General features: G+C 43.0%; 1 protein-coding gene across 1 annotated transcript; it reads left to right on the forward strand.

Annotated features, from left to right (window-relative positions):
- Positions 1-2,733: 2,733 nt before the first annotated feature.
- On the forward strand, positions 2,734-19,099 carry LOC139478615 (RNA 3'-terminal phosphate cyclase-like). The gene is made up of 11 exons (XM_071261166.1): positions 2,734-2,913; positions 4,594-4,694; positions 6,048-6,191; positions 6,947-7,070; positions 7,739-7,797; positions 8,280-8,421; positions 9,531-9,655; positions 11,072-11,130; positions 12,275-12,369; positions 15,151-15,255; positions 16,862-19,099. The coding sequence occupies exons 1-11, from the start codon at positions 2,863-2,865 to the stop codon at positions 16,946-16,948; spliced, it is 1,092 nt and encodes a 363-aa protein (XP_071117267.1). The 5' UTR covers positions 2,734-2,862; the 3' UTR covers positions 16,949-19,099.
- Positions 19,100-21,841: the final 2,742 nt, after the last annotated feature.

The following is a 21,841-nucleotide window of genomic DNA, read 5'->3' on the forward strand; positions in this document are numbered from 1 at the left end:
GAATAGGACTGATGCAGATAGCATATGCTTTATTATATAGCTATGAGAAATGGATTCTATCAGGCTGATATTTAACGATTTTGTTTGTTTCATTGTCTATAGATAAAATCCATAACAGAAAGGGTATCTCTTCAATTTCAGAGTCTGATGAAATCTAGTCATTGTAGACATGCTTGGAGATTTCGGATGTTTTTGTTTTAGGGTCTGCACGAGAGACGAGACGTTTATGTGACTCTTATAGACTCTGCAGCGAGGTGGGCTGGGATTTTATCGAAATAATTATGTTTCAGACTTCTGAAAACAAACCGAAGTTGCCTGCCACAAAAATAACATTCTTTTTTTTTTTTTCTTTCTTTTTTTTAAATCAGGCTTATCAATGTAAATACATGTATCTGGTTTTCTAACTGTGGCTGTTAATATCTTATCCCGATACATAATTAGTTTTCATTATTAATTACCACACACCAGCCATGTAACCCTTTGTAACCACCCGACACACAGTCAGCCAGGTGATCCATTGTGACCACCCGACACACAGTCAGTCAGGTAACCCTTTGTAACCACCCGACACACAGTCAGCCAGGTGATCCATTGTGACCACCCGACACACAGTCAGTCAGGTAACCCTTTGTAACCACCCGACACACAGTCAGCCAGGTGATCCATTGTGACCACCCGACACACAGTCAGTCAGGTAACCCTTTGTAACCACCCGACACACAGTCAGCCAGGTGATCCATTGTGACCACCCGACACACAGTCAGTCAGGTAACCCTTTGTAACCACCCGACACACAGTCAGCCAGGTGATCCATTGTGACCACCCGACACACAGTCAGTCAGGTAACCCTTTGTAACCACCCGACACACAGTCAGCCAGGTGATCCATTGTGACCACCCGACACACAGTCAGTCAGGTAACCCTTTGTGACCACCCGACACACAATCAGCCAGGTGACCCATTGTAACCACCCGACACACAATCAGCCAGGTGACCCATTGTAACCACCCGACACACAATCAGCCAGGTGATCCATTGTAACCACCCGACACACAATCAGCCAGGTGATCCATTGTAACCACCCGACACACAATCAGCCAGGTGATCCATTGTGACCACCCGACACACAATCAGCCAGGTGACCCATTGTAACCACCCGACACACAATCAGCCAGGTGACCCATTGTAACCACCCGACACACAATCAGCCAGGTGACCCATTGTAACCACCCGACACACAATCAGCCAGGTGATCCATTGTAACCACCCGACACACAATCAGCCAGGTGATCCATTGTAACCACCCGACACACAGTCAGCCAGGTGATCCATTGTGACCACCCGACACACAATCAGCCAGGTGACCCATTGTAACCACCCGACACACAATCAGCCAGGTGACCCATTGTAACCACCCGACACACAATCAGCCAGGTGACCCATTGTAACCACCCGACACACAATCAGCCAGGTGATCCATTGTAACCACCCGACACACAATCAGCCAGGTGATCCATTGTGACCACCCGACACACAGTCAGTCAGGTAACCCTTTGTGATCACCCGGCACACAGTCAGACAGGTGACCCTTTGTGACCACCCGATACACAATAAGCCAGATGATCCATTATGACCACCCGACACACAGTCAGTCAGGTAACCCTTTGTGACCACCCGGCACACAGTTAGACAGGTAACCCTTTTCGACCACCCGACACACTTTCAGCCAGGTAACCTATTGTGACCACCCGGCACACAGTCAGACAGGTAACCCTTTGTGACCACCCGACACACAGTCAGACAGGTAACCCTTTTCGACCACCCGACACACTTTCAGCCAGGTAACCTATTGTGACCACCCGGCACAGTCAGACAGGTAACCCTTTGTGACAACCCGGCACACAGTCAGACAGGTAACCCTTTGTGAGCACCCGATACACAATAAGCCAGATGATCCATTTTGACCCCCGATACACAATCATTCAGGTAACCCTTTGTGACCACCCGATACACAACAAGCCAGGTGATCCATTGTGACCACCCGGCACACACTCAGCAAGGTAACCCTTTGTGACCCCCCGATACACAGTAAGCCAGATTATCCATTTTAACCCCCGATACACAATCAGCCAGGTAACCCATTGTGACCACGTATATAGTCGGCTCAAACAACAGCTGGTGATGGGGCTTGAATTCTTTTCTCTCCCCAAATCAACAAGGGAACCAAATGTTTCGACGTCAGCTTGACACACGAAGACACGTATAGATGTATATGTATAGTATTGCGAGAGTAATTGCGCCAAATTCACCAAAGAGTACAGACGTGAATTTTATTCTGAAAAGATAATCAAGGCTCTGTTGTACTTATATTTTAACTTAAACCTCGCATTGTTGGAAACAAATAATGTGCCGTCTACTTGCAGACAAGTGTCCGAACAAATAATTGGTATAAACCTATGAAAACTTCAAACTGAAAAATACAACCAGAGACCATATAATAGTCGTCCCTCTATTATATGGTCTCTGATACAACCCAACTGTAGAAAACACAATTTCTCGAACAATTCGACGTAAGCTTTTATCGTTATTGCAGGTAACTTGATATGATATTGTCCGCTTTCAATTTTGAATATTTGTGTTGTGAATTCTAGATTCGTATAACGTTTAGTAGGAGGACAGATGTAAGCTATAAACGAGTACTTTATTCTTTTTATCCACGCATGCCCAAGTAAACAGGAAGTCGAGGTCCACGTTTTCTGTCTGCTGTGGTGATTGCACCTTCGTGACACAATACACCACAAATTCGGCACACTGACTAGAAGTATTTTTTTCCACAAACTGTACAGCGTGTCAAGAATAACTATGGCAGGATGTCAAGATGTCATTGTTATAGATGGGGGCATGTTGGAAGGGGTAAGCAAAATGAATTTTGACAAGTCATTTTCTGATGTCTTGGCATTATCTGAATAGGAGTGAGTATTGGTTCTCAGACCCTCATTAACAGTTTAATTTCTGGCCATGTTTACACTTTGCCTTGACTGTAGACGTAAAGGAATATTTCTGTATGTGTTTCAGGAAGTGTAGAGCAGATTAGGTAAGACCTGGACACTAGTCCATAAGTCATAATGTTAACCACATACAGACCTGATGATTCACAGACTGCAGTTGGGTAACGTGAATAATTCTGAGTGTTGCAATGATACAGCTGGAATATTTTTAACTGCGGTGTAAGGCAACAAACAATTAGGTGTGTAACAATTCACCAAATGTTTGGTGCATCATGATGATAAAAGCATCATATTGGCAGGAGATGTATCAATACAACACAACACAAGTTTGTATCTACATAACAATGCTGTGTGGAAGTGGATGAAATAATATTGTCAGGACTTATCCAGACCTACTTAGAGGCTGATGTTCAGCCCCAAATTGTATTTCAAATTCCCAATTCATATTATATATTGATAGCTAATGTTATGGCTTTGTAGAAGTGACATGTATTTCACAACCAATTTGAGCAATACATGTAAAACAAGTTTTCCCCAAATTGCCTGCCACTTAGCTCTTAGTTTGGAGGATGAATCCATGATTGTAACATACACATGTTTACTGTTTCACTTTGTATGTACAAGAGCCACTGTTTTATTAATTAAGTTAAACCTAAGAATTACATCTTAATTAGGTTACTATTCATATCCATTCATAATAAAAATGTCACATTAACCCATCAAGTGTCAACTTCTCATGTATCGTGTATCATACATATCTACTATTTACATAAAACTATCAGTCTGGATTGACTTGTGGACCAATTGGATGTAGCTAATTGTGTCTAGTGCTGGTAAAAAGGGATTCATTTGTGAACTGATAATTATTTTTGTCTGACAGCCGTGTTGGGTTTTTCCCTTTTATCTGCGGCATAATGCTTTCACACAGGCATAGTAACCACAGTAATGAATGTCATGTTTGAGGATTTTTTACCCCATATGAAAAATTAGACTTGAAAATACGATCTTTTATCTTGAACTTTTATAATGTCTGATATTTTGTCTGAAAAAGACATCAGAACCTGACACCTAGCCCACAGACATTAGCACATATAACTTGAGAGTAGTTTAGTAAATGTAATTAACATGATTACATGGTGGCACATGGTCCCATGCACAGCGCACAGGTCACAAATCAGGTGAACTTAAGCCATGTCGGTCGCTGAGAGTCCTTGGATGAGTGACTCCGTTTTGGCAGTTTGGCTCCTGAGAGTTTGTCAGGCTTCAGCCCTACCCCACAATGATGCAAGTGTTTGAAATGTGCCTCTGTTCACCCAGCAGTGAATGGGTACCCGGTAGGATGAGATGGCAATCTGGTTGTTGTTAGCGCCTAACAGGCAGCTTGGGTTGTATACTCCCCAGGGAGTTGAGAATGTTTGTTGAGTGCATACTGGTCCATTGACCAGGGTAATAATGTCTAAGCGCTTAGAGGGTGCTCCAGCATGGAGTACAGTGCCATACAAATGGACTGTTGTTGTTGTTGTTGTTGTTGTTGTTGTTGTTGTTAACAGTGCCCTGATATAAAGATGTCTGCTTGTTTTACCAGGGCGGTCAGATCCTGCGTAACTCTGCTGCACTGAGTTGTTTGCTCGGTCAGCCCGTGACTATCAACAACATCCGAGCTGGGAGGAGCACTCCAGGGCTTCGGTAAGAGAATAACTTGCTGAATTGTCTTGCTGCATCGATGAATAGCATGTATATGAAGTGATGATGATATTCCAATTGTTTGAATGCACATTACACTCGGTTGCTGTTTGGGTTAGATCGCTGACTTTGTGTGCTGGCGATTAGGTGCCTCACTCTGGCAAGTGTGGGCTGGAATGCCGGACGGGACTCAACCCAAAAAAGTATGAGAATCTGTACTTTACTAAGAAAGTGTTATCCCAAATGTAACCACTTTCTAAATGGCATTGTGTATTCACACATTACATTGACATTAACATGATTAAATGTCATTAAACATGTTAAACAGTTGTTTCAGGTTTTTCAAAGATTTGTCGTTAACAAGATTTTATGACTTAATGTTCAGTTAATGTCAGACTGTATCTTTGTATACTGTAGTTATGAATAGTTTCTGTTGAACACTGTTTGATACTGGACCAGACACCATAGACATGATAGAGTGGAGCTTTCTAGACAAGAGTAGTTTAAAACACATTTTGATGTGGTGATGTCATAGCTTGCACACCAGAACAACACCAGACTGCCTCCATGGAGTAATGTATAGACAGGGAGGTTGGCGGTTTGATTCCTGGCTGCGTCATACTGGTACTTACAGACTTTACAAAATGGTATTGTTGTTTCCCTGTTTGGTGCTCGGCATTAAGGGGATAAATCACGGTCTGGTCAGCTGGGAATCAGTATGATGTGCCTGTGTGGAGTATCCATGGTAAACTGCAGAATGGTGTCTCAAGTTGGATAGACATAAGTGCTGAATGTTGAATGCAATGTTCAACCTTACCTCACCTCACCTCACCTCACCTCACCTCACCTCCGTGGTCTAGTGGTAGTGCGTCCGCCCGGAGAGCAGAAGGTTCGGGGTTCGATCCCTGGCTGCGTCATACCAAAAGACGTTAAAAGATGATACTTGTTGTTACCCTGTATGGCGCTCGGCATTAAGGAGCTAAAACCAGGTCTGGTCGGCTCGGAGTGTTGAGTGGGGTATTCATGTTAAACTGCGGCATGGTATCTCAGTGAGCTAGCACTATAAATCAGCATTAGTCCGGACTAGTACAAGCAGCCACACACACACATGCATGCACGTCGCTGTATAAATACAATAATCTTAGATGCGACGTTAAACCCAATTTCACCTCACCTCACCTCACCTCACCTCACCTCACCTCACCTCACCTCACCTCACCTCACTCACTCTACACCAATACATTTATTACTAGTTGTAAGCACTTCTGATATTGCTGTTCATCACTAGCTAGATCCAATCCAATGCAATAGGTAATGATTCAGTCAGCTTCAATAAATGTCATGTGTAAATTTCAGACCCCAACACTTGATGGGTCTGCAGCTGATCAGGGACATTTGTGGAGGGAAGCTGACCGGAGACCGAGTGGGGTCGACCGAGATCACGTTCCATCCAGGACCCATCAAGGGAGGGGCCTACCAAGCAGACACGAAAACAGCAGGGTCAGAACTTCTTGTACTCCCCCCCCCCCCCCCTTGGGATCCTGGGGTAGAATAGTTCCCATCACCCCATGCTTTTTGCGAGCTGACAAGTGAAGATTGTGTATGCCATCAACCACTGACTTCATGTATCCAAGACTCAGAAATTTACAGGCTAAAGTAATACCGCAGGAACATGCATCATTTAACCAGGTTTCCTTCAGCTTTCCCCAATACCTATCTCTTCAATTAACACTATTTATATAATTACCATTTAGTAATATGGTCATGGTGCTTTTAAGCATCTGTAGGGCAGGGACATGTATTATTTATTGCTAAATGGTGTGAATTTTATTGTACGGAAAAAGGGCAAACTTGGGTTACAGGTGTGCTTACGTTGCCCAGTTGGAATATAGGTTGAGAATTTGGGTTACCTCCCTTTTGCTCCATGTCATTCAAATAGGTCTAAATGAAAAATAATTTGGTTTTATTTCCATGATATGTATATGTCTTCTCTTGGAAATATGTTTTTTATATTGGATACATGAAGTGAACACCACTGAACAACCCACATCACTATGTTAGTTGAATAATAAATGTACAATATCGTATGATGTTTTGATGACATTCAAATTAGAACATAGAGTAAATATTTGACGGGCAGGCAAATAAGATATGTTGTGGGCGGCAATAAAATATGTGAACCAACCAGCCTGTGAACGCAAATGGAATGTTTTATTGTGTTGTTACCATGGTGACCACCTCCTGTCTTATTCCAGGAGTATCTGCCTGTTGATGCAGGCCGCCATGCCGTGTTTGTTGTTTGGAGATGGGGAGAGCACCCTCAGTCTGCGAGGGGGGACCAATGCCGAGATGGCACCACAGGTCGACTACACCACAATGGTTAGACCTTACTTGATTCCAGATGGACTGGTGAAGATCCGTGTTAGAACAGGAACCCATGCTTTGTGTAAAAGGCGACTATGCTTGTTGTAAGAGACTAACGGAATCGGGTGGTCATACTCGCTGATTTGGTTGATGCATGTCATCGTATCTCAAAGCTCATGATATCAATCACTGGAATGTCTGGTCCAGACTTGATTATTTACAGACCGCCGTCAAATAGCTGGAATATTGCTAAGTGCGGCGTTTAACAACAAAGAAAGAAACAATAAAAAATTATTCAAGATGACAATACACAAATACTAAATACAAACTTGTAGACAACATTCATTAATAAAGTTATTATAAACTTAATTCTTCAAGTGTTGATACATATATCAAGTTGGATAGTCTTGTATACCTTTTACGTACTTATAAAGTTCCTTCTAGTTCAAGGGCAGTCGGGTAGCCTAGTGGATAAAGCATTCGCTCATCACGCCGAAGCCCCGGGTTCGATTCCCGACATGGGTACAATGTGTGAAGCCCATTTCTGGTGCCCCCCGCTGTGATATTGCTGGAATATTGCTAAAAGCGGTGTAAAACTATACTCACTGACTCACTCTTCTAGTCCATTATTATTATTGCATGTCTGATTAAGGCTAATGTGTGATTGGTTTGTGTCTTCACAGGTTTTTAATCCAATGGCTGAAGAATTTGGAATGACATCTGAGTGTGATATACATCGAAGGTAACCCTTGCTGGCATATATATTCTTAACCCAGATTGGGAATGAAGCCTGTTTCATAGGTCTTCAGCAACCCATGCTTGCCGTAAAAGGCGTCTATGCTTGTCGTAAAAGGCGACTAACAGGATCGGGTGGTCAGGCTCGCTGACTTGGTTGATGCATGTTATCATATCCCAATTGCGTGGATCGATGCTCATGATGTCAATCACTGGATTGTCTGGTCCAGATTATTTACAGACCGCCGTCATATAGCTGGAATATTGCTGAGTGCGGCGTTAAACAACAAACAAACCAAACCAATCATGCCAAGAAAATATTGTGATGTCTGATACATTAATAGTCTTCAAATATTTTAATTCTGCTTCAAATTTTCAGAGCAGTCTTCTTTTGTCTCCACACTTTCTATGTGTTCTCCAAGCATTATTGGTCAGAATATCTCATATAATTATGTCTACAAGTGTTACATGGTGTTTGTGTGTTGTTAGGGGCTATTATCCAAAGGGCGGTGGTGAAGTAAAGATTACATCATATCCAACCAAGAAACTCAAAGCAGTCTCCATGACAACCAGAGGAGAAGTAACCAAAGTGAACATCAGGTCATTTGTGGCAGGAGTCCTGCCAATTAAGGTAAAATAATTCAGTGATATATATTTACTTTTCTGTATGTATGCCATTTTTACTTCTTCCTTTTTATTGTGCAGAGTTGCATCCCTTTGGCACACCAGATTCTATGATTGTGGGTTCCTGTCCTGATTCACCTTGATTGTTTTTCTAGGTCTGTTAGCACCATATCCTTGCTCGTGGGTTAACCACAGTGGTAAACATGGACCTGCAGCACTAATTTGGGCTTTCCCCCACATCAAGCTGACACGCCATGATGTGACTGGAATACTGTTCAAAGCGGCGTTAAACCCGACTCACTCACACTTTCTTAATATTGATGCCAATGGAGAATTATCATCCTGTTTTGTGTCTTGTTTTCTGTTTAGGTTTAAAAAGGCTAAAAATATCCATTTTTAACCAACTTGAAAGATTTCTTATGATTTCAGTTGAAAAGGTCTTTTGTGTATCAGGAAAATCTGTAGCATTTACTCAACTGTCATTGTATCTATGGTTAGTAACTGTCACTATATCCAATCCTCCGTTGAGGTCGCTGACATAATGGCCCGCTGTGCTGTGGTTAGTAACTGTCAATATATCCCCATCAGGTAGCTGACATAATGGCCTGCTGTGCTGTGGTTAGTAACTGTCAATATATCCCCATCAGGTCGCTGACATTATGGCCTGCTGTGCTGTGTTTAGTAACTGTCAATACATACCCATCAGGTCGCTGACATAAAGGCCTGATGTGCTATGGTTTTTAACTGTCAACATATCCCCATCAGGTGCATGACATAATACCCTGTGTTACTATGGTTAGTAACTGTCAATATATCCCCATCAGGTCGCTGACATAAAGGCCTGCTGTGCTGTGGTTAGTAACTGTCAATATATCCCCATCAGGTCGCTGACATAAAGGCCTGTGCTGTGGTTAGTAACTGTCAATATATCCCCATCAGGTCGCTGACATAAAGGCCTGCTGTGCTGTGGTTAGTAACTGTCAATATATCCCCATCAGGTCGCTGACATAAAGGCCTGCTGTGCTGTGGTTAGTTACTGTCAGTATATCCCCATTAGGTAGCTGACATAATGGCCTGCTGTGCTGTGGTTAGTAACTGTCAATATATCCCCATCAGGTCGCTGACATAATGGCCCGCTGTGCTATGGACACGATCCGACAGCAGTACAAGGATGTGGCCATCAGCAAGGATGTTGTCAAGGAACCAGACTACGCTGCTGTGGGGACAGGCACAGGTATCATGTGAGTTATAGTGATGGTAATAAGATTTAGGGAGATCTTTGAAGTGCCTTTCATTGAATTATCTACTTTTAAAACTTGATCAAGGCTGTCTTATAGAAAATGTAGCTCAGCTTCAGTAATTCTTTTATCTTTTCATCATGTTCATGGACAGTCCCATCGTTCGAGATGTATTCATCATCCAAGAGAAATGTTTATCTCTAAGCTTTATTGTTGGAAAAGGGTTTGATGGGACAAACAGTACATTATTGGCCTTTTGTTCCTCATTAAATCTCTAAGATAGTCTGTCCATTCGTCCATGTGTCGGTTTCCAACATTTTGGACATAATATTTCTTCTCTGAAACCAAGCATTAGTTGGGTCTGTTACACTACTGGCTGACAGAATTCAGGTGTGATTTGGTCTATGGCATCAGGGCATCCATATGGAAAATGTCATTTTTGACAAGAGATTTGCTCTTTAAAGTGCCAGGATGTTGAAGCATTGTTTGCAAACAATAGCTGATAACCTCTGACCTTACTCTGACCACACCATGGGACAAGACTCATCAGCAGGTCAGGAAGGGCTTTTTTCCGGTAAATACCCCTGCCATGTTGATGCAAGGTGATTGGCTTCATATGACCTAGTCATTTATATTGTAGGGGGCCCGGGTGGCCCGGGTGGCCCAGTCGTCTAAGGCGCCACTATTCGCTTTGCAGAGTTGCATCCCTTGGGGACGCCAGAAACCTATGATTGTGGGTTCGAATCCTGGTTCGCCCCGATTATGTTTCTAGGTTTGTTAGCACCATACCCGTGCTTGTGGGTTTCACCGAAGTGGTAAACATCTTAGACCTTCATCACTTCGGGTTTTCCTCCCACATTAAGCTGACACGCCGCGATATAACTGGAATACTGTTAAAAGCGGCGTTAAACCCAACTCACTCACTCACTCATTTATATTGTAATCTAGGCTTTGATAAACACTGGCTTCCAATCAAGCTAGCAGTTAGTATTTTGTAACTCAAAACATGAAAGCTTTCTCTTCAATTTGTTTCAAAGAGAGGCATTACCGACTCAGTTTATTCTGTACAGCGCTTTGGATCTCGGCTTCGCTGTGCGGAGTTCTATTGTTTTGGTTTGAGAATTGAACCGTGCATGAACTAAAGGTGTGATGTGACCCTCGGAAGTTACTTCATGCGTTTAAAAACACCCAAAACCGTTGACGTCCTGGGCCCACTTACACAAAATGATCTTAGTGCTAAGACTATTGTATTGGAGTTAAGATCATCTTAGTGCTAACATCGCTTTGTGCAAGTGGGCCCAGGCCTTTTCAGCGTGTATCAACAAGAAATTTGAATACAAACATTTGATTCTTCTGGAAAATGGCATGTTCGGTGTCTTACTATGGACCTTGACCTTCAAATGAATAACTCTGTTTCAGAATAGTGGCAGAAACTAGCACAGGATGTCTACTGGCAGGATCAGGGCTGGGAAAGAAAGGTAACTGGAAGCTACTACAAGCCTGCATTATCAAAGTGGTAAACATTTACGTCCTGCACCACTTGTGGGTTTGGGGCCATGGGGTAGCCTAGTGGTTTAAGGTCTTTGCTCGTCACACCTAAGGGCCAGGTTTGATTCCACTCATGGATTGTATGTGTGAAGCCCATTCCTGGTGTTCCCGCCTGGATATTGCTGGAATATTGCAAATAGTGGCACTCACTTCCCTAATGGAGTTGACACACAATTAAGCGTAAGTATTAATAGCTTTTAATTTGTCCACTGCTGAATCATGTCTGGTCACGCATCATGGAGACATGTTGTTGTGTGTTGTGTAGGTGTTCCTGCAGAGAAGGTGGTGTCAGACACTTGTAGTGTAGCCCTTGTCTGGTCATGGATCATGGAGACATGTTGTTGTGTGTTGTGTAGGTGTTCTTGCGGAGAAGGTGATGTCAGACACTTGTAGTCTTGCCCTTGTCTGGTCATGGATCATGGAGACATGTTGTTGTGTGTTGTGTAGGTGTTCTTGCGGAGAAGGTGGTGTCAGACACTTGTAGTCTTGCCCTTGTCTGGTCATGGATCATGGAGACATGTTGTTGTGTGTTGTGTAGGTGTTCTTGCGGAGAAGGTGGTGTCAGACACTTGTAGTCTTGCCCTTGTCTGGTCATGGATCATGGAGACATGTTGTGTGTTGTGTAGGTGTTCCTGCGGAGAAGGTGGTGTCAGACACTTGTAGTCTTGCCCTTGTCAGGTCATGGATCATGGAGACATGTTGTTGTGTGTTGTGTAGGTGTTCCTGCAGAGAAGGTGGTGTCAGACACTTGTAGTCTTGCCCTTGTCTGGTCATGGATCATGGAGACATGTTGTTGTGTAGGTGTTCCTGCAGAGAAGGTGGTGTCAGACACTTGTAGTCTTGCCCTTGTCAGGTCATGGATCATGGAGACATGTTGTTGTGTGTTGTGTAGGTGTTCCTGCAGAGAAGATGGTGTCAGACACTTGTAGTCTTGCCCTTGTCTGGTCATGGATCATGGAGACATGTTGTTGTGTGTTGTGTAGGTGTTCCTGCAGAGAAGGTGGTGTCAGACACTTGTAGTCTTGCCCTTGTCAGGTCATGGATCATGGAGACATGTTGTTGTGTGTTGTGTAGGTGTTCCTGCGGAGAAGGTGGGGACGGATGCTGCTCAGATGCTGCTTGATAGCCTGGCCCACGGGGGATGTGTTGATGACCATCTACAAGATCAGGTCAGTCAGATGCTTATCATCAGGCAACACCAAATAATGCCCAATTTTCATTTTTGATCTAAATGTTGAGTTTGTTCAATCATTGATAGATGGGATTTTCCAAAATATTTCCTCACCTAAATAACTGAGTTATTGAATATACTGTAAGATATCAACTGGTATTCCGTTTCACTATAACAAACAAGAGCCTTAGTAAGTCTAGTTTTTGTTGAAACTGAACTACAGATGACCACACAGACTCAGCTGGGTCTAGCTGTTTCAAGAGGTGCGGGGCAGTCAGGTAGCCTAGTGGTTAAAGCGTTCGCTCGTCACGCCGATGACCTGGGTTCGATTCCCGACATGGGTACAATGTGTGAAGCTCATTTCTGGTGTCCCCCGCCATGATATTGCTGGAATATTGCAAAAAGCGGCGTAAAACCATACTCACTCACTCACTCAAGAGGTGTATGGTGTTGTGATAGCTAAAAGACCACACAGTTGCAATATTTGTACTACTATTACAATATCATTGCAGTAGCATGATAAGTACTTTTATTTCCAAACTATACAGAATTCCTGACTTTATTTTTCATGACAATGAGCTTAAGATGTCCCAATCTCATTAAAATCAGATTTTGGTTCTCGCTACAGCAAACTAAAGATCTCAGGACATCCCATTACAGGTCACGTCAGAACACAACCATGAAGTTGACTTTAGCCAATTAGAATGCAACTTTCTCGAGCTATTGTGGACTAGTTTAAAACTGGCGACTATGCTTTGAAAACTATTTTGACAAATTCTTAATTCAAAAATAAAAAAACTAAACTAAAGAACATTCTGGAATGTAGAACAGATGGCCTAGATGGTATGGCAGTACTTCCCCTGGGCAATGCAGATTCTCTTCTGTTCAAATGTTTATCCCATTGAAGCAATAGATAGACGAGGATTTTGATTGATTTGGTCATAAAGCCTGTAACAGTGGTTCGGAATACCCCATGTTAAATGTTTTGAGGTGCATGATTAGAAAACACATTCCGACTGTCACTTTCCTGAACTGGTAAGCGACGCCCTAATTGGTCGAATGAAAGGTCATTCTGACGTGACCCCAAATGGGATGTCCTCAGATCTTTGTTCTGTGGTAGCGAGATCTGAGAACTAAGATCTGATTTGAATGAGATTGAAGATGTCCTACATGTCCTTGGTTCAGTAGACTGATAGGGAATCACAGAACGTAGTTCTCACTAAGTCTTGTATACTTGTCACATCATTAATATTTAATGATGTATACAGGATAGTGATAAAATTGTTGGGTTTTTTTTAGTATCAAAATTACTTAAATCTGATGCTGCTGTCATGTATTAATAGCTAACATGTCATCTCATGGACAGTTGCATATAGTTGGATCTGATGTTTAACCTTACATGACATATTGTTTTACCTTACCATGACATACAGTGTTCCCTCGCTATTGCGCTCTTCAGTATAGCACTAACTCGGTTAAAGCACACAGTAAAGCATGGCTCCCAAAATTTACTAACATTTTTAATAAACCCAAGTTTTCCAATGACACAATGTTTTCCCACATCTCAGAAAACATTATCAGCTGATCACCCCAATCACGTAACACCAAAAATACCAGTCAACAAATCCAAACTAAAGTACGCAATTTAATCCTATTATTATCTTATCTGGTTATAACAAAATTGTTCATCGTTTATTTTGACTAATGTTTGCAATATATTTTATTAATTATTTTCAAAACTTCATTCAGTAATTATAATAATGTTTACAATAATTTCAGCAAAATAGTATGCGAAGTGATCGGTAGATTGCAAAACTCACTGTTGTTTACAGCAGCCATGGTCAGATTACTGCTATTGACACCTTGACACAAAATTTTAGTTGCAAGAGAATGGATACACATATCATAAATGCCGTACCATGACTCGCTAAAAGTCATATTTGACGCGGTTTGACTATTAAATGTCAACTTAACGTTTACGCGATTGAAATACATGCAGTGCGGGATGTCCCATGTGACTGGTCAAATTGTTCCATACGTAAAAACATATCCTGCATACCACCTGTACCAAAGGGCTTTGCTTTATTGTCCTTATAATTCTAAGTATATATATAGTGGCAGCTGCAACTAAAATAACACGATATTGGAATATGTTATTCCTGATAAAATAATAATTTCAGATACAATTTCTTCCGACTATTGCGTCAAAATTCTTTGAAGTTGTATCATTGGGTCCTTTTTAACTGAATCACAGGTAGATTGGAAGGAAACGTGTGCACAGCTGATTGCTATTTCCGGCTTAGTTTACCAGGAAATACACACAGTAATCTTAGTCTCTGCATATAAAACAATCCCTTGGAGAGGAGTATGTACAGTTTAAATGGTAAAACATCATGTCATGTTTTATATCAAATTTCATACTTTTATTGAGCTTTATTTTGTTATACCTGTTTATTCACCTGAATTCGCTGAAGGGATACAATGTGGTTTTTTTAAAGTGCATATTAATACTTGATAAATCTTTTTGTACACTATTAATCATAAACATCTTATATTCTAATCTTTTTTTTAAACTTTGAAACGTGCAACGTAGATCATGTTAGGTAGGCAGAGCATGTATACTGTTTTGTTGGTTGTCTACCATCTACGACTAAACCTCCGTTAAACTGCTGATCATCTTTAACGCTCATTAATTATTTGGACCCGGAAGGTAGCGTTGTAGCGAGGGATCACTGTATTGTTTCACCTTACCCATGTCATATTGTTTCTGTTGATTTAGTTGATCCTCCTGATGGCGCTGGCAGAGGGAAAGTCGGAGGTTCTGTGTGGCCCCATCACTCTCCACACAAAAACTGCCATACACGTGGCTCAGCTTCTCACTAAGGTAGCCATCACCCTCCACACAAACACTGCCATACATGTGGCTCAGCCTCTCACTAAGGTAGCCATCACCCTCCACACAAACACTGCCATACATGTGGCTCAGCCTCTCACTAAGGTAGCCATCACCCTCCACACAAACACTGCCATACATGTGGCTCAGCTTCTCACTAAGGTAGCCATCACCCTCCACACAAACACTGACATACACGTGGCTCAGCTTCTGAATAAGGTAGCCATCACCCTCCACACAAACACTGCCATACACGTGGCTCAGCTTCTGAATGAGGTAGCCATCCCCCTCCACACAAACACTGCCATACATGTGGCTCAGCTTCTCACTACGGTAGCCATTCCCCTCCACACAAACACTGCCACACATGTGGCTCAGCCTCTCACTAAGGTAGCCATCCCCCTCCACACAAACACTGCCATACACGTGGCTCAGCTTCTCACTAAGGTAGCCATCACCCTCCACACAAACACCGCCATACATGTGGCTCAGCTTCTCACTAAGGTAGCCATCACTCTCCACACAAACACCGCCATACATGTGGCTCAGCTTCTCACTAAGGTAGCCATCACCCTCCACACAAACACTGCCATACATGTGGCTCATTCTCTCACTAAGGTAGCCATCACCCTCCAAACAAACCCTGATACAGCTGTAGTAATGTTGATCACTTGCAGGCAACCCCGATACAGCTGTAGTAATGGTGATCACTTGCAGGCAACCCTGATACAGCTGTAGTAATGTTGATCACTTGCAGGCAACCCTGATACAGCTGTAGTGATGATGATCACTTGCAGGCAACCCCGATACAGCTGTAGTGATGGTGATCACTTGCAGGCAACCCCGATACAGCTGTAGTAATGGTGATCACTTGCAGGCAACCTAGATACAGCTGTAGTAATGGTGATCACTTGCAGGCAACCCTGATACAGCTGTAGTAATGGTGATCACTTGCAGGCAACCCTGATACAACTGTAGTAATGGTGATCACTTGCAGGCAACCCTGATACAGCTGTAGTAATGGTGATCACTTGGAGGCAACCCCGATACAGCTGTAGTAATGGTGATCACTTGCAGGCAACCCTGATACAGCTGTAGTAATGGTGATCACTTGGAGGCAACCCTGATACAGCTGTAGTAATGGTGATCACTTGCAGGCAACCCTGATACAGCTGTAGTAATGGTGATCACTTGCAGGCAACCCTGATACAGCTGTAGTAATGGTGATCACTTGCAGGCAACTCTAATACCGGTGTAATATTGCTGATTTGAGCATATACTCAACTCCCACTGACTCAGACTCTGATACTGACTGCTCTCTACCAAAATCAAATGCAAATGTATTGAGAGTGTTTGGCCAGTTCCACAAAGCCATCTTAGCAAAATTGTAGTAACTCCAATACTTGATTGAAGACTTGGCCATTGGTCTAAAATCAACTTGTGAAATCGGGCCCAGATTAGAGAACTGGTGCAGACAATGTACGTTCAATGTGCAAATGGGACATTTTAGTGATTTAGTTGAATGACTCAACGATGCATCTTTGTTTTCAATGCTTATACAATGTTCATTGCAATTTTGTTTTCACTGTTTCTTCAGGCCAAGTTCGAGATCAAGAAGCTATCAGACAACTCCAATGTCATAGAATGTGAAGGGATTGGACTTGTGAACAGCAGGTTACGATGAAGCGTGTGTGATAGTTCAACATCTGTGTGACAAGCTTCAGCCTCCACTGATCTCCCAGCATGATAATAAAAACCAGTCACTGTAAACTCTCTACTTCTACACTAATTAAGGGAGGACTTAACTGGCTAGTGCACAACCTAAAGGAGGACTCACCTGGCTAGTGCACAACCTAAAGGAGAACTCACCTTGCTAGTGCACAACCTGAAGGAGGACTCACCTGGTTAGTGCACTATGTAAGGGAGGACTCACCTAGCTAGTGCACTACCTAAAGGAGGACTCACCTGGCTAGTGCACAACCTGAAGGAGGACACACCTGGTTAGTGCACAACCTGAAGGAGAACTCACCTGGCTAGTGCACAATGTAAGGGAGGACTCACCTGGCTAGTGCACAATGTAAGGGAGGACTCACCTGGCTAGTGCACAATGTAAGGGAGGACTCACCTGGCTAGTGCACAATGTAAGGGAGGACTCACCTGGCTAGTGCACAACCTAAAGGAGGACTCACCTGGCTAGTGCACAGTGTAAGGGAGAACTCACCTGGCTAGTGCACTATGTAAGGGAGGACTCACCTGGCTAGTGCACATCCTAAAGGAGAACTCACCTGGCTAGTGCATAACCTGAAGGAGAACTCACCTGGCTAGTGCACTATGTAAGGGAGAACTCACCTGGCTAGTGCACAACCTGAAGGAGGACTCATCTGGCTAGTGCACTATGTAAGGGAGGACTCACCTGGCTAGTGCACAACCTTAAGGAGGACTCACCTGGCTAGTGCACAACCTAAAGGAGGACTCACCTGGCTAGTGCACAGTGTAAGGGAGAACTCACCTGGCTAGTGCACTATGTAAGGGAGGACTCACCTGGCTAGTGCACATCCTAAAGGAGGACTCACCTGGCTAGTGCACAACCTAAGGGAGGACTCACCTGGCTAGTGTACAACCTGAAGGAGAACTCACCTGGCTAGTGCATAACCTGAAGGAGAACTCACCTGGCTAGTGCACTATGTAAGGGAGAACTCACCTGGCTAGTGCACAACCTGAAGGAGGACTCATCTGGCTAGTGCACTATGTAAGGGAGGACTCACCTGGCTAGTGCACAACCTAAAGGAGGACTCACCGGGCTAGTGCACAACCTAAGGGAGGACTCACCTGGCTAGTGCACTATGTAAGGGAGGACTCACCTGGCTAGTGCACAACCTAAAGGAGGACTCACCTCATCTCATACGCTACTTAAAGGAGGATTCATCCGTCCTGTCCAGTGCATCACTGCTACATTCTGGAATGACAATCTCAGTTTGAGTCCCAGCTGTCCAGCTGTATGGGGAAATATGTATGGCTCATTGTTATCACTCTACACCAGCAATTTATATTTAAATGATAATAAACTTCTGAGGTCCTTGATAATTTACTATCAAAGGTTATTCCTACTGTGTAATAAGTGAGTTATACTAATATGTCTACAGAGTTCCCTACATTCTTTCAGTGCAGTACCAAACTTTCTGAATTCTAGCGGAGGCGATGGACAATTGATTGTAGTATTTCAGAGAAAGCCAACCATTCAGCACAGTGTCTGGTGTTGCATTTTTTCATAAACTATTTGTTTGATGTTTTGGTTGGTTGGTTTGTTGTTTAACGCCGCACTCAGCAATATTCCAGCTTTATGACTGAGGTCTGTAAATAATCGAGTCTGGACCAGACAATACAGTGATTAATATCATGAGCGTCGATCCACACAATTGGGACCAATGACATGCATCAACCAAGTCAGCGAGCCTGACCACCCAATCCTGTTAGTCGCCTTTTACGACAAGCATAGTCACCGTTTACGGCAAGCATGGGTTGCTGAAGACTTATTCTACCCGGGAATCTTCACGGGTCCTATTTGTTTGATATGAGCTGCTATAAATAAAGGCCATGTATAATTAATTGCTAATAATATGTAAGTGGCAGAGAAGCTATGAAAAGGGTTAGGTGAGAGTGATAACCAAAGGACTTATATATTTTGGTAAAACATGTGATTACATGAATGTGTATTAAATTCATGATAATGTATGCAGTATGTGAGGAATTCTAAGAGCTTGCTTTGACTTGTTGATGGGTTTGAGCTGAAGATGTTTTACATTGTTTTGACTGTTATCATGTTTTCCAGTATTGATCATGATGAAATATATGCTTTACACAACAATGAAATGTTTGGTTTTATTTTCAAGTTTATTTTTTAGTGTATGTCAAACATGTTTTTTTTTTATGTTCAACAATGTTCCAGCTATCCGTGTATATGACAGCGTTCTGCAAATATTTGAGTCTGTACCGGACAATCCAGTGATTGACATAATGAGTATTGATCTACACAATTAGGATATGATGACATGCATCAACGGTTGATGATCAACCATGTCAGGGAGTCTGACCACCCGTTAGTCAGTTATAACAAGCATGGGTTGCTGAAGAACAGTCCTAACCCAGATCTTCATGGGGTTGAAACATAAGTGGTAAACTGATTTAAGGAAGAGGTTTGGAGGGCAGAAATAGAGTTTATGTCCTACTGGTATTCTTGCTGCATGTGGGTGGCCAGGTGGTTCAGTGTTGTCTCCCTTTGTTTAAAGGATCCACTGGTTATTCAGGCCAGGTTCCAAAGATTGTGATCCCAGGTACATACATTGGCACCTCCTTTTGTGGGTTTAACCAAGTTGTTAAACATGTAAGACAGTCAATTTAACTTTCCCTTGTTGCTTTTGCAGGCTGTGGTATACTGACACACATTGAAAATGCATATTCAAATTTGTGTGATATTTGTCAAAATGGCCCCAAAGATCAGGTTAAGTTGTCCTGTGTATTCAGACGAGATATTCTCCTGTGCACTCATTTTGTCACACCGCCATCATTTTTTGTCAAAGGAGTTAACATGGATTGGTAAAATTATTTTGTCATTCATATTTCAAATTAAAGTGGATTATATATTTCCATTGTGTGTTTGTATATAGCTTAAATAGTGCTGAGTGAGTGAGTTAAAATTTAACTTGGCAATGGCATTGGTTCAGCCCCATAGGAACAGAACAGATTATGGAATTAAATAAATAGTGCCAAGACGACTTGCTGTAACAGGCGACTATGCTTGTCAGAGGCGACTAACAGGATCCGGCGGTCAGACTTGCTGACTTGGTTGATGCATGTCATCGTATCCCAATAGCATGGATCGATGCTCATGATGTCAATCACTGGATTGTCTGGTCCAGGCTCGATTATTTACAGACCATCGGCATATAGCTGGAATATGGCTGAGTGCGGCGTTAAACAAAAAACAAACAAAAGATTTCAAAGAGCGTTATACGACTCAAAATGTAAGATGTCTAAGATACCCATCAGCATTTGTGTATTAAGCGAATTTTTAAATATTTTTAAAAATTTTAAATGTTAAAAAATAAAACCATGTTGACGTATTCTTTGACTTCTGACTAAGCGACCACGACCAATCCTTAGACTAGGAGGTATATGGTTGTGTTTGGGTTATACATGTTAGCAAATTTTCGTTGTTTTCAACTAAAGCAACATGGGGACCCAGACATACTATGATGACATGTATTAAAATGTAAACAAAGCAGTGAACAAAGAAATGTATGTCTAGGTATTTTGTGGGCATGATGTACAATAAACGATGTCCTTTTCAAAAGATTAATTGTTTGGTAAATAGATATTTCATCGCTATTTGTAAGGAAGTAAGTAAAGAAGATCACAATGCGATACACTGAGTCCCTCTGTTTAAGTAAGGTAGGGCGCAAGGCGATGTCTTCAGTCCCTCTGTTTAAGTAAGGTAGGCCGCTTGCAAGGCGAAGTCTTCAGTCCCTTTGGTAAGTAAGGTAGGCCGCTTGCAAGGCGAAGTCTTCAGTCCCTTTGGTAAGTAAGGTAGGCCGCTTGCAAGGCGAAGTCTTCAGTCCCTTTGTTAAGTAAGGTAGGCTGCTTGCAAGGCGAAGTCTTCAGTCCCTCTAGTAGCTAAGGTGGGCTGATAGGTGATGTCTTCAGTCCCTCTGGTAGCTAAGGTAGGCCGCAAGGCGATGTCTCCAGTCCCTCTAGTAGCTAAGGTAGGCCGCAAGGCGATGTCTTCAGTCCCTCTGGTAGCTAAGGTAAGCCGCAAGGCGATGTCTTCAGTCCCTCTGGTAGCTAAGGTAGGCCGATAGGCGATGTCTTCAGTCCCTCTGGTAGCTAAGGTAGGCCGCAAGGTGATGTCTTCAGTCCCTCTGGTAGCTAAGGTAGGCCGCAAGGTGATGTCTTCAGTCCCTCTGGTAAGTAAGGTAGGCAGCTTGCAAGGCGAAAGTCTTCAGTCCCTCTGGTAGCTAAGGTAGGCCGATAGGCGAAGTCTTCAGTCCCTCTGGTAGCTAAGGTAGGCCGATAGGCGAAGTCTTCAGTCCCTCTGGTAAGTAAGGTAGGCCGCAAGGCTATGTCTTCAGTCCCTCTGGTAAGTAAGGTAGGCAGCTTGCAAGGCGAAAGTCTTCAGTCCCTCTGGTAGCTAAGGTAGGCCGATAGGCGAAGTCTTCAGTCCCTCAGGTAGCTAAGGTAGGCCGATAGGCGAAGTCTTCAGTCCCTCTGGTAAGTAAGGTAGGCCGCAAGGCTATGTCTTCAGTCCCTCTGGTAGCTAAGGTAGGCCGCAAGGCTATGTCTTCAGTCCCTCTGGTAAGTAAGGTAGGCCGCTTGCAAGGCAAAGTCTTCAGTACCTCTGGTAAGTAGCCTAACGTTGGCTGTAAGGCGATGTCTTCACTCCCTCTGGTAAGTAACGTAGGCCGCAAGGCGATGTCTTCAGTCCCTCTGTTAATGCGTGAGTCACATATCCACCGATGCCGGGAAAGATTAGTTTACGATGCCCGAAGAGGCTGAAAATCGGCCAAATTGAGAGATACCCGTT

The sequence above is a fragment of the Haliotis cracherodii genome, unplaced genomic scaffold (assembly GCF_022045235.1).
Source record: "Haliotis cracherodii isolate W230 unplaced genomic scaffold, xgHalCrac1.p SCAF_4, whole genome shotgun sequence".
In the NCBI taxonomy this organism is placed as follows: domain Eukaryota; kingdom Metazoa; phylum Mollusca; class Gastropoda; order Lepetellida; family Haliotidae; genus Haliotis; species Haliotis cracherodii.